The sequence below is a fragment of the Lactuca saligna genome, chromosome 5 (assembly GCF_052625555.1).
Source record: "Lactuca saligna cultivar CGN05327 chromosome 5, ASM5262555v1, whole genome shotgun sequence".
Classification (NCBI taxonomy): Eukaryota; Viridiplantae; Streptophyta; class Magnoliopsida; order Asterales; family Asteraceae; genus Lactuca; species Lactuca saligna.
Genome location: NC_136421.1, coordinates 317,621,987 through 317,635,683, shown reverse-complemented (window position 1 = coordinate 317,635,683; position 13,697 = coordinate 317,621,987). Strand labels below are relative to the sequence as shown.

Genomic DNA, 13,697 nt, shown 5'->3' with positions numbered 1-13,697 from the left:
CCTAATTGCTATTTGAGCTAGAGAGTGAGAGAGAAGCTCATATTGTGGTTCTTGTGCATCATTTGAAGAAGAGGATGAGGTTGTCAAGCAAGGATCTGGAGGTGAGGTTGTTGGATCTATTGATTTCTTGTCCATACCTCCTGCGGAAGGTATGAAGTCTTCACCTTTCTTCTTATTTTGGATAGATCTCATATCTATGGAGTTTTAGGGCTTCTTGCCATCTTTTGTTTGGGTTTTTGAGTAGCATGAGTTATCAAAGAGTCTAGACCTCAGATCTGGACCTTGTGAGGTCCTTAGGGTATAGGTATCCCAACTTTATTCATCCATGGGTGGGTTTTTGGGCTTAATCACTCATGAAGGGCATGTATTCGCATTTTTGGAGCAATAACATCATGTTAGAGTATAGGCTTAGTCACTTATGTGTTATTATTGAGATATTCTACATGTTAGAGGATAGGCTATGTACTTCATGTTTTAGGACTAGAGTGACTTGATTTGTGATGCCTTAGCCTAGGAATTGTTGTTATCTGTTATGTGCTTTGAGTATGTGTTGAGTAAGACTATCTAGTAGGAACTTTTTAGATAGAAACCTTGAGTAGAGGAGTAATCTAGGAGAGACACCTAGATAAGCATTGGAGGAGCCTACTAAGAGAGTAGTTAGATGCCTGTGTGGGGTAGAGTTGCTTGAGTTCGGTGACACATGTTGAGTGTGAGTAGAGTAAATAGAGTGGTTTTTATGTGTTGGTGGAGATTATTCAATGCTTGGATGCTGCTTGCTTCGTGCTTTGTGGAGCTCTCGATGATGGGAGTCAGGTACCAAGAGAATATAACGATATTCAGGAGGTAGATGGCTGGCATCATAGGGAGTTTTTCAACAGATGATGGCGGAGGAGTGTGAGAACCTAGGAAGAGCCTAGGGAGTGACCTTAGTCAAATGAGTACACTGACAGAGTAGAGAATTTTGCTGGGTTGCAAACTTACGTAACGGGATTGGTGATCAAGAAAGTTGAGAAGCTACTTGGGAACTCTGGGATGGTCCGTGTAGAAAGTATGGGTAGCTGTGGCAGTTAGTATGGGCCCGTACTACTAATAGAAGAGGACCCATACTCAACGCAGGGAGTATTCCGGACGTTTTGAATAGTAGATCGAGAGGTGATGTCATGTTTCGGGTACCATGATTTAGGGCAGATGGATAAGAGATAACATAGGTTGGGTACCATGATTTGTAGCAGATAGTGTTTGTGCCATTTCCAGTTATCCCATTGTGATTGATTAGACGGAGATCAGATGCGCTAGAGTATGGGGCCAGAGGGCCATGTTGAACGAGTTTCTTCAGAGCACACCTTGAGAGGTAAATCGAGTTAGTGCTGATGGATATTTGGTGAGATGCCAGTTGGAGCCGCATGACTCAGGGATGGGTATGGTGCTTTATTGAGGACTACGATTTGAGTTCAGCAATCGGCCGATAGTGGACATGTCACCTTCTATGACTCGAGTGTTACTATTTCTGTTTCTTGTGGGAAACATGAGAGATATTGGGATTTTCGGTTTCTAAGCTTGGGGGTAAACCCTGTGGGGTAGCTTTGATTGCAATCTTTCACCAGAGTATCTAGGTATGTTTACCACAAGGTAGTATTATAGTGTGAAAGGGGCATCAATGATGACTGAGATGGTCAAGGACAAGGATATACCCTATTTGAGTACAGTAGGGTATATGATAGCAGCAACGTCAGGTAGTCAAGAGGAGTATATTGGGGCGGTGGCTCTCATCGTCTATGATGGATATCGAGTGTGAGAGTGAGGCTTCTTCCCTCATGATAATTATCCTAATGGAACGTTGGTTGGAAAGTCGAATATGAGAAGTGTGAGAGTTCATTATTCCCATATTGAGAGTCATGACTACTACGGGACAATTGAGATGACTGGTAGTGTGTCAGTATGAAATTTCGGATGACACGATGGAAAGTCTTTGAGGGATTTATCTGAGATTTGGGATCTTTGGAGTTGCTTGGTCTCTAGTGGGAAGATCATCGAGTATATGGGGTACTTTCCAAGAGTGAGTGTGATGTGTCTGGTGAAGCATTTTGTGGAATAGGTTGTTGTTGTACCCAAAATTGTGATGGTTCAAGCCCTGAGTGGGGGAGAACCAAATATTTTATTGAGAGAATCAGGAATTTGTTCTAAGGTGGTTAGTGGATCGAATATAGTGATCTATGGAACGGATGCATGAAACCAAGGTTATTGGGGGTCGAGGTGAGGCGTAAAATGAGATAGTTTATGTTGTACGTGTTCAGGGAAGGATGAGTGTTTACACGACAAGTGGCCGTTGGTCGAGGATCATGTGGCGGCTAGAAATTCCTCGGGGTTGTGATGACAAATTCAAGGTAGGAGGCTCGTAACGAGAGGGTGTTGTGATGCTACGGGGAGCCGTAGTATTCACTAGTCAGCAAGAGAGTGTTGTGATACTGCAGGGAGCCGTAGTATTCACTAGTCAGTGAGAGAGTGTTGTGATACTGTGGGGATCCGTAGTACTCACTAGTCAGTAAGATGGAATGTTATGATAACATGGGGAGCCGTATTATAAACTAGTCAGAGCATGATGCAGAAGAGTTTTAGGCTTGGGTATCCCTAATATTTGAATTTTTGGAAGCCTGGTGGCCAGACCAGGGGAGAGATTGGGGTCTCCTCAATAATCGGGAATCGTTATATTCTGAGTAAGGTGTGAGTATCACAATAAGAAGGAATTGGATAAGTGATGTATATATGGGTTGCGGGTTATGGGTCATGAGTTGAGTGGTTCATTGGGATGAGTGGTTCTAATTCTGCGGCAGACCAGACTCTTGGGTTTGAGTTTGGCTCTGGTGGTGCGTTGGGTAGGCAAGATGAGATTCCAGATTCAGAGATGGGTTCCATGTTTAGGGGTATTTTTGTCATTTGACATCTTAGACCTGAGTAGTTTAGTGATTTGGTACGGGAGGTACCGTGATACGCATGGAACTAATGATCAGTAGATGATAGAGGTTGGGGGTGAGTCGATCTTCGGGTGGGATTGTAGTATTCGCTTGGGGTAAAGAGAACTTCGTGACTCGTGTGTCACAATGGGCCGAGATAGTTGTTGTGAGAAGGAAGTCGGCGAAACATTTTGGGACATGCTTTGGGTAACCTTTGGAGGTTCAACTGATGGGTCGGGAGTTGACCTAGTGCTCAAGTGTTCAATAGAATATTGGGGAGGAAGCAGGAGCATATGATTGTGGACGACAAAGCATATTTCTGAGTGAGCATGATTATTTTCTTATGTCTGAGGACAAGGCGTTGAGAGTTCATTGATCTGGTGCGTTTCGATTGCAGAGCAGTGAATGGGTCTATGGTGTAGTGTGACCCTTTTTGTTCCTTGGAGTGTGATTTGGATCGTTTAGTATGTCTGGTATGAGTGATCGATAGCCGATTGTTGGACCTTGTTTTGTGAGAATCGGATGGGCAGTGAGTTATCGGGGTCTGTTATTCAAGGAGCGAATAACATGGTAATATCTTGAGAGGGCAGTCTGGCAGCGGGGCAGGCCACTAGAGTTTCCAGACTTTGGAAACCCAGAAGGAGGTATCTTAGCGGCAGAGGGGTCGGTTTTGTTTCAGATTTAGGAGTTTCTGTTTGGATTTAGGTGTCCATGAAGAAGGATATTGGGTTTGGTACAAGATCCTTTCATCGGGTTATAGGTTTCGAGCTATGTGCGGTTGAGGAGCGATTTTGAGGGCGAAATCTAATTCAAGTGGGGGATAATTGTAACATCCGGAATTTCAGATATGTTATCGTATGGTTGAATTCTTGAGGTTTATGGTAGCCCTGTCGAAAATACCCGTTAACCGAATTACCCGCCCGATTTTTTTGGGTATCGGGTAAATCGGGTAACAGGTAAATTTTTCTGGGTAATCGGGTTACCCGATTTTTTTTCGGGTAGGGTAAAGGGTACATTTTTTGGGATTCGGGTATACCCGAATTACCCAAATTATTTTAAAAATTCCTTTTTTTTAGAGCTTGTACGATATAGCAGATATTTGATCACGCTTAAACTATATCATTATTGTAAAACATAAATATATTTATTATGACAATACTACACTAACAATATTAAAAGTAATTTTTAAATATCATCACGTATTTAAAACTTAACTGTTTTCTTGATTATAGTTTGTTTTTGCAACTAACAAACTCATTATCTTAACGAAACTTCAGAATATGGCAAAACTTATGACTACATTTATCTTAAATATTTTAAACTTTTAAATTAAGATCTTTAGGTATTTGTTTTTTTTAACATCTTATTAGATTAGATTAAGTTGTTAAAAAATTACTTGATATCTCATGATTTATTGACTAAAAAATCTCAATGTTCAAAGCTTGAGTAACTTCGTTTATGTCTCGTTTGTTTATATAAAATGGACTAACAAAGCACGGCATATTTATTTTATTAAATTTATTTTCAGGTGAAATTCAAAAAAAAAAATTATATATTTCGGGTAATACCCGAATTACCCAAACCCGACCCGATACCCGAATTACCCAAACCCGAATTACCCGAATTTAGTTTGGGTAGGATAACAGGTAATTTTTCTAACATGAAAAACCCGAATTACCCGAAACCCGAAAAAATTACCCGTTCAACACCCCTAGTTTATGGAGTGATATATATATATATATATATATATATATATATATATATATATATATATATATATATATATATATATATATATATATATATATATATATATATCTTTACTATCTTATAAAAGAAATCTAACTATTTATAAAAATAGATTGATTATAATAATAATATTTTTTAAGACGTCCAAATGATAAAGCTGATAATACAAGTAATCATTAATAAAATAATATTAAATTTTAACTATATTTTGAATTCAAATATTTATCATCAAATCTCTTTATATTTCTCAACAATTTGATATGTTCCCTCAAATCTCGGATTCATTCAAATTTTGAACCCTTTTAGATATCCTTAAATTTAGTATGTTGATTCAAATATCCCTCCAATCGCATATACCTCTTTGCTCCCTCCTCTGCTATAAAGCCCACCGTCTAGGAACAAAAAATGACTTCATTTCCCAAATAACACCATAGTTTGATTATTTTGTCTTCGACATGTACTTTCTTTTGTAACATAACATTTTTGTAGATGGAACATATCACCGAAATAATTCACACGATCCGCCGCTTTGCGCGGGTACACTGCTAGTATATATATATATATATATATATATATATATATATATATATATATATATATATATATATATATATATATATATATATATATATATATAACAAATAGTGGAAAAAGGCACCGAAAAGTGACCAACAGTGCTGTCTCAACATTTTTGACTTTTTATTAATCAATTCGAAAAACCACTCAAATAAAGCATAATTACCCTTCCCTTTAATCCTGCATGCATTCCTCTCGCTTTTCAAACACACAAACACACACACACATATGCCTCGACTCAGCTGAGCAAAACTGGGTTTTATTCTTGTTGTTGAAGGAATGGGTGTTGTTACCATGAGTGAATTGAAGCCAAGCATCTCTGGAAAACGATCGTTTCGACCAAGTTCCAGTACACGGCATGTTATCGAATGGTAAACACCTCTTTCTACCTTTGAATTTCATTTGATATATGGAATTACTGAATATACAACAGAATCAAGATTCAAATTCATGAGCTTCCTTGTAGTACCCTAATTAAGTGGAGATAGAAAATCTTTGAATGGCGCAAAATTTTGGATTATAATTTTTTTTTGGGTGTGAAAATTCATTATTGATGGTAAACCTTCTTTCTATAAAATCTATAAGGAAGTGAATTATTAGCTGAAATATATTTCGAACCCATAACTTTCGAAAAAAAAAAAATCTTATCTTTTAATTCAGTAATTTAATATTCTTTTCAAGAATTTCTGAACTTGCTTACGGTACTATTTAAATGCTAGAGTTAGTTTCATAATTACTTAGGTATTAATTAATGGATTATCAGAAATGTATCGCTAGATGTGTGTTCGTTTATGAAAAAAAAAAAGCCCTTTGGTAAAGTAATTTCAAGACTTTTTTATTTTTTCAAGACCCACAAAGATTCTTTTGGTTTCAAGAATTTCTGAATTTCTTCACAGTAATTTATAAATGTTGAGTTTAGATTTCATAATTAAGTATCAAGTAATGAATTATTAGAAAGATATGAATAAGAAAGACGTTCTTTTGTTTTTACTTTCAAGACCCATAAAAGCCTGTCTTCCTGAAATCTTATATATTCAGTTAATTGACATTATTCGAGAATTCCTCTGGAAAAAACCTTGATATCTTAACCAAACTCTAATCATCCGAGCGTAAGGTAATTGATTCTTTTGTCTTCGAAGAAAATGTTACCAGGTGTTTAGATCATTAGATGCGTGTTTAACCTTTAAACTGATTATTAGTTTTTACTGTTTAGTGATTGAGTATGTAAGAACTTTTTTATTTCTTTCATCATATAAAACAAATTCATAAGAACCTATACTACAAAAGCAGATTTTTAAGATAAATATAAAAAATATTTATTTAATTATAACTTTATAGGCATTTTAAAAAAAAATTATAAGTAATTCATTATCTAATTTAATAATAATTACCTATAAAACACAAATCCAACACCGACTAGTTAGCGAGTTTTAGCTTTTTTCTTGTAAATATATAATAATAATAATAATAATAATAATAATAATAATAACCACCGACTCCGATTCAAGTGAATTGGAAGGCGGAAACGTAATTTTTCTTATAAGATCTTGAAATTATTGTGTAAACAAGTCTGAACAATGAGGAGTGGGGACAAGATGTGCATTGACCATGACATATCAAGACTTGTGTGCCAATGGATTCTAACATGAAACCTCAAACTTTGAACATGTTGATGCAAAACTTGCTAACATCTCATGAAAATTTTGAATCAAAAGAGGCCTCTCACATGGTTGAAAATGACGGAAAATTTATTCGAGTTTCGTTATAGAAGAAAACAAAAAGAACAAATTGTTTCATGTTTAATGATGGGGTCACATGTTCCCCCTCAAGTTCTTCATTTCAATCATGGAACCAGATATTCAACTCCCCTTTTAGAACTCTCATACAAATCCCAGCTACTGGTTCATTTGTGTTCTTGGGTGTTTTCACCTTTTTTGGACTGAAATCCTTGAAATCAATGATTATTCAGCAATATTTGTAACGGATTGTAATCCCGAGGATGATTTGTGTAAAAAAACAATGCTTGATATTATATATGTGTTCATGATTCCGGAGCATTTATTATGGACGAATCCGTTGTGAACCTTTTTCGAACGTGAATAGATTTCGTTTAATATATTATAGAGATCAAAAAGAGTAATGGATCTTTCTCATAACAGGCCAATATCCGATGTTTCCAGCGATCTGACAATCGATGTAGGATCAGCAAGTTTTGCACTTCATAAGGTACGTTCACTTTCTGCCGCAATTGTATGATGATGATGTACTTTAGTATTTAAACCGTTTTTTTTTTTTTTTTTTTTTTTTTTTTTTGCAGTTCCCGTTGGTTTCCAAAAGTGGAAGGATCCGGAAGGTTCTAATGGAAGCTAAAGACTCGAAAGGTATACGCATAAATCTTCATAATGTACCTGGTGGATCCGAAGCATTTGAACTCGCTGCAAAGTTTTGCTACGGAGTGAATGTGGAGATCAATCTAGCCAACGTGGCAAAGCTTCGCTGCACGTCTCATTTCTTGGAAATGACTGAAGAATTTTCCGATAAGAATCTTGAAACGCGTACAGAAACATTCCTGAAAGAAACTGTTCTTCCTAACATAACAAGTTCGATTTCAGTTCTGCACCATTGCGAAAACTTGTTACCGGTGTCGGAAGAGATTAATCTAGTCACAAGAATCGTTACAGCCATCGCGAATAACGCTTGTAAAGAGCAGTTAACTTGTGGGTTATCGAAACTAGAGAGTAACTTCCCTGCAAAACCAGTGCTTTTACCATCGGAATCGGACAACTGGTGGGGGAAATCATTGACTGTTCTTAGCCTCGATTTCTTTCAACGGGTCTTGACAGCAGTGAAGACGAGAGGCCTAAAACAGGATATGATCGCCAGAATCTTGATGAATTATGCACAGAATTCGCTGCAGGGATTGTTCTTGAGAGACCCCCAGCTCGTAAAAGGAGGTTTCTCTGATCTGGAATTGCAGAAGAAGCATAGAGTGATTGTTGAAATGATCGTTGGTTTATTACCCACACAATCCAGAAAAAGCACTGTTCCAATGGCGTTTCTTTCAAGCTTGCTCAAGTCTTCAATCATGGCATCCACATCCACAGCTTGTCGGTCTGATCTGGAGAGACGAATCGGTCTGCAACTCGATCAGGTGATACTCGAAGACATACTCATCCCAGCAAATTCACATGGAAACAATCATACACAGCTTTACGACACTGACTCAATCTTCAGGATCTTTTCCATCTTCTTGAATTTGGATGAAGATGATGATGATGATGATGATAATCTGATGAGGGATGAAGGTGAAATGGTGTACGATTTCGACACACCTTCATCCCCAAAACAGAGCTCCATCCTCAAAGTGTCAAAGCTACTTGACTGTTTTCTTACAGAGATTGCGATAGATTCGCATTTACCCGTATCCAAGTTCATTGCACTAGCGGAGTTGCTCCCGGATCATGCTCGATTGGTCAATGATGGATTGTATCGAGCCGTAGACATCTTTTTGAAGGTGAGAAATGTGTTTTTATACGTAAAACGCCCCTTGAAATGATACATGGGTGCATTGACGTCATCAATGCGCACCCGATTTCAATATTGTATGATGGAATTTTGTGGTGGAATGGCAGGTTCACCCAAATCTAAAGGATTCGGAGCGCTACCGCTTGTGCAAAACAATCGACTGCCAAAAACTGAGTCAAGAGGCGTGTAGCCACGCGGCTCAAAACGAACGCCTCCCGGTGCAAATGGCGGTTCAGGTGCTTTACTTTGAGCAAATCCGGCTTCGAAACGCAATGAACGGGGGCCACAACCACCTCTTTTTTGGGTCATTGAACACCCAGTTCCCACAACGCTCTAGCAGCGGTGCAGGAAGTGGGTGCATCTCTCCTAGGGACAATTATGCGTCCGTTAGGAGAGAAAACAGGGAACTTAAACTAGAAGTGACCCGAATGAGAATGCGACTTACAGATCTTGAAAAAGATCATGTTTCGATGAAACAAGAGCTCGTCAAGTCGCATCCCGCAAACAAATTGTTTAAATCATTGACCAAGAAATTTGGGAAACTGAATACTTTGTTTAAATTTAAAGATGTTAGGGGTGTTGGCAGTAGACCGGGTTCCGAAAGCCGATTCTTGTTTCAGAAACGAAGGCGTAATTCTATTGCGTGATTGGTTTATCAATGATTTTTATTTTGTGTAGTGTGATTGTGAATACGAAAGAGTGTGTATAGTTGTAGTGTTTTACGGTGTGGTTTTTCTTGTTTAAAAAATGATAAAAAGAACTCGTTTAGCATAACTCACAGATTTTTAATTCCAATTTTATGTATGTTGTGAATTATTAGAGACATGAACATGACAAATGTTTTATCATAAAATATAGCTATTGGAATATTTTTTAAAGACAGGGGTCCCATTTAGGGGGTGTCTTCTAGAATCTAGACCATTGGATTGGTTTAGGCAAATAAGCAATAAATAGTCATGGCCAAAGGGTCAAGCCCATTTGATTTTGAAGAAAAAATAAATGGTGATGGCCACAAAGGGTCAAGCCCAATCGATTTTGTGGTTTACTCATATAAATGTGTAAGGAATTTTATAATTGTTGTTTGGATCATACGAGTTATAGGTATCACTGAATCTAAAGTTTTGACTCCATCTTAATCCGACTGAAGTCTGAAAATAACTAATTTACTCTATCTTCTTATGTTAGATACACATGTTTTTTTTTGGAAATGAACTTCCCTAACGAAGGTTTCCGGATCAGCTTTCGCGCACCACACACCGACTAATCTCCACTGCAAACATGAGATTTAGCTTCATGCCCTGGAGTCACTGCAGATAAACCTCCATGGTATGTTAGATACACATGTTATATTATTATGTTTTGCATATATAGTTTCTAGGTATCTATTATAATTTATAATTGGATAGCAAATTGATTTTCAATACACATGTTTATTGTGTAATTTCCAAATTTACCCATATGCACAAGTCGGTGTATAAGAGGCAATAAAGAATCTTGTTTCAAGTAGGAAACTAGGAATTAGAGTTAGGGTCAAGTGATACGAACCAAGAGCCCAACATGAAAAGTAATACATAAAGGAGTCCATCTGGTACCAGGCCTAAAAGAACCATACGCATGACAACTCGTTTCCTAGAATGAAACTTCCTTGTGACAACAAATTGACTCAGTCCAGCTTTTAGTTATTTCCAATAAAGCTATCACGTTTTCTTCCATATGCATGCATTTCCTTAGTTTTAGCTTAGCTGTTTTGTTTTGATTATAAATTGTAATCGTGATTGGTGGAATTATTATGCATAAAAATTGTCCCAAACCTCCTCTATTATTCTTCTTCCTGAAACTGTGTTTTCTCTATTCTAACCCTATCAATCTGGTACTTTCATTCTCGTTTCAATGCTCCAAAACAAGAAGTTATGGTCCCCGAGGATCTCACTACAGAAGAGCAATTACAGGCCCTCCTTCACCTCTCAACCGCTACCAATACCCAGATGGACACACTCTCTAATAACATGGTAAACCTCGTCCACATCCTTACTAATCAGTACCTCAATCAACCACCACCACCCCCACCGCCACCGCCCAATCACCTCCGGCCACCAAAAAACCTTCTCCCCAACTTTGATGGAACCAACCCACTAGATTGGTTGTTCCAAGAAAACAACTATTTCGAGTATTACTAGGTCGCCATCAATCAATGTGTGACCCTCTCTGTCTTCTACTTTACTAGAGACACGTTAAGTTGGTATAAGCACTTATCCACTAAAAACCTGCTAGGGACTTAGCCGGAAATTTCACGCCAACTTAAGCTCCGTTTTGGGCCGTCAAAATATGAGAATCATCAAGCTACCTTGTTTAAAATCTGCCAAACAACCACTATGGGCGCCTACCAAATAGAGTTTGAAAAAATTAACAATTATGTTACCGGATTTGATAACGATGCCCTCCTCGATTGCTTCCTCTCGGGCCTTAGGGAAGATATCCAGAACGAGTTAGCAGTCCTCCAACCTACCTCACTTCACTAAGCATATGGCCTTGCCAAACTAGTAGAAGACAAACACACGATGGCTTGCTTTTATTTCTTATCCTCTTGACCTTACACTTCTCTCTTTGTGGCTTCCACTTCCACCACCATACAACCTAATTCTACAGCCACAACGACACCCAATACCACCACGACCCTCCTCTCTACCCTGATGACCCCCAAACTACACTTCACTCGACTTTCTCCAGACACCCTATAGAAACGACGAGCTGAAGGATTGTGTTTTCGTTGCCCAATAATGAAGAGCGTAACGACAACAACCTTGGTGACAATTCAGTAACCCTCACTGAAATTGACCCATTCCCCCTATGAATCTATAACACTTGAATCCATGTATGTTTCATTATTTCCCCTTGTGTTATTTTAATGTTGCATTTTGGTCCTTGGCCAGTACGCGATGCGTACCAAGTGGTACGCTTAGCATACAAGCTGAAAAGCCAGGACATGGGGCTTACCAAGGGGTACACTTAGCATACTGATGCAAGGCTTGGTCGTGGCCGTGGACACATACACGGGGCGTACATATATGTACGCAGGGGGTACATGAGAGTTAATGAAATCCTAATTTATGGTGATGCACACTATATAAACACCTTTAGTCACTAGGGATGGCCTCCTTACCAGCCCTAAGCCTCCAAAACCCAAGAAATCGTTCATTAGCCTCCATTGTTGTGTTTTTGAGCTCGTTGTGTACATCTTGGTGTGTTTTGGTTCATATTCAAGAAGAAGGAGTTTGGTGCAAGGTTCTGGATCAAGGATGAGCTTGTAGATCCTGATTCTCTACTTTATTTCTAGCTTGTTTGAGGTAAAAATCTATAACCTTGCTCATTAGAAGCTTAGATCTAGTTTATATGGGTTTTGGACCCTTTTTGGCCCCTTGAATGAGATCTAGTGGATTGACACCACTCTAGGAGCTATGAGTTGCCACTCTTGGTGTTTCTGAGGTTCAAGGTCTATAAAATTGGCACCTTTAAGGTTTAGAATCACCCATGCATGAGATTATGTCCCTTTATTGAAATTAGAGTGATATATCTTGAAGATGGGTCCTTATGGGGCATGCAAAATCACCAAATCAATCACTTTATGGTTCTAGACACTTTTTAAAGTTTAGATCTGTGGTTTGGACTTTTGGTCTTAAGCATTAAGTGCTTAACTCGAGTTGGGCTTAATGCGTGAGTACGTTGGGCGTACAAGAATGTATGCTTAGCGTACAAGCCCTTAAGCGAGTACGATACACGTACGTGCTGAGTACGCCCCACATACTCAGTTTGTTGAGCTTCACATTCTGTGGGGCTAGGATGGGCCATTCATTTTGGGCTTTGATGCATAGGGTCTTGTTGGGCCATCTAAATACAAGTGTTTGGGCTAAGAGAATGGATAAGCTTTATCGTAAGGCCCATGTAAAGGTTTGGACCCAATTTAGAAAATTAGGTCGTAAGTGGGCCTTGGATCATTAATTGGTTTTTGAACCGTTTAAATTGTGAGTTTGGGCCTTAGTCTTGGACCAAACTAGGTGATGGTTAAAATGCTCTTTTTACCCCATGTATGGATTGTTGGATATGGATTGGAACCCAAATGTTAAATTTGGGTGTTGTTTTGTATTGATAGCTCCGGGATTCGTCGGACCAATAGCCAAGGATTTTTAGTGAGATTCAACAGTCGAGGTGAGTTTCCTCATTGAGTTTTGCGGGTCAAAGGCACCAACGCCGGCCCTTGTTATTTATGTTAGGATTCTAGGAGTCTGCGTAACCCTTGCATGTGTTACGCACTGCTATGTATGCTAGGTGGGGCTTAATGTCGGGAGAGGGCCGATGACTAAATCGTATGCTATTTTTTTTATGATAGTTGTATGTGTGTTAGCATGATTCTATGATATATTTATTGTATGTGAATAGTGGCCGGGGACCATTGTCAGGTGGCGCCTAAGAATAACATATCTGTATACCGAGTTGGGCGGGGCCCCAGTATGTGTTTTATTATTTATGATATGTGGTATTTTGGGGAACTCACTAACCTTTATGCTTACGGTTTTCAGTTTATGTTTCAGGTACTTCAGGTTCCAAGGGGAAGAGCTCGGGATAACTGCATCGCACACACCACATAGTTCTGCTTTTGTGATTTACTCTTATGAATATGATGTTTGATACACTTATTTTCATTTTGGTTGTATTTATGATGATTTTGTAATACTATTTGATTTAAATTAAAAATGAAATTTCTAGGTCATATTTTTGGGATGCTACAAAATCTCACTTCTTTTCCTTATCAACGACAACATTCTTTGGCTTATCATCACCACAGGCACTCCATATTACCGATTACATCCATAAACAACTAGTCACGATCCTGATTGATTT

General features: G+C 38.4%; 1 protein-coding gene across 1 annotated transcript; it reads left to right on the top strand.

Annotated features, from left to right (window-relative positions):
• Positions 1–5,443: 5,443 nt before the first annotated feature.
• LOC145048732 (BTB/POZ domain-containing protein At1g03010-like) lies at positions 5,444–9,575 on the top strand. Its single transcript, XM_078997316.1, has 4 exons — positions 5,444–5,647; positions 7,436–7,502; positions 7,594–8,790; positions 8,909–9,575. Exons 1-4 carry the CDS (start codon positions 5,556–5,558, stop codon positions 9,446–9,448), a joined length of 1,896 nt encoding a protein of 631 aa, XP_078853442.1. The 5' UTR covers positions 5,444–5,555; the 3' UTR covers positions 9,449–9,575.
• Positions 9,576–13,697: the final 4,122 nt, after the last annotated feature.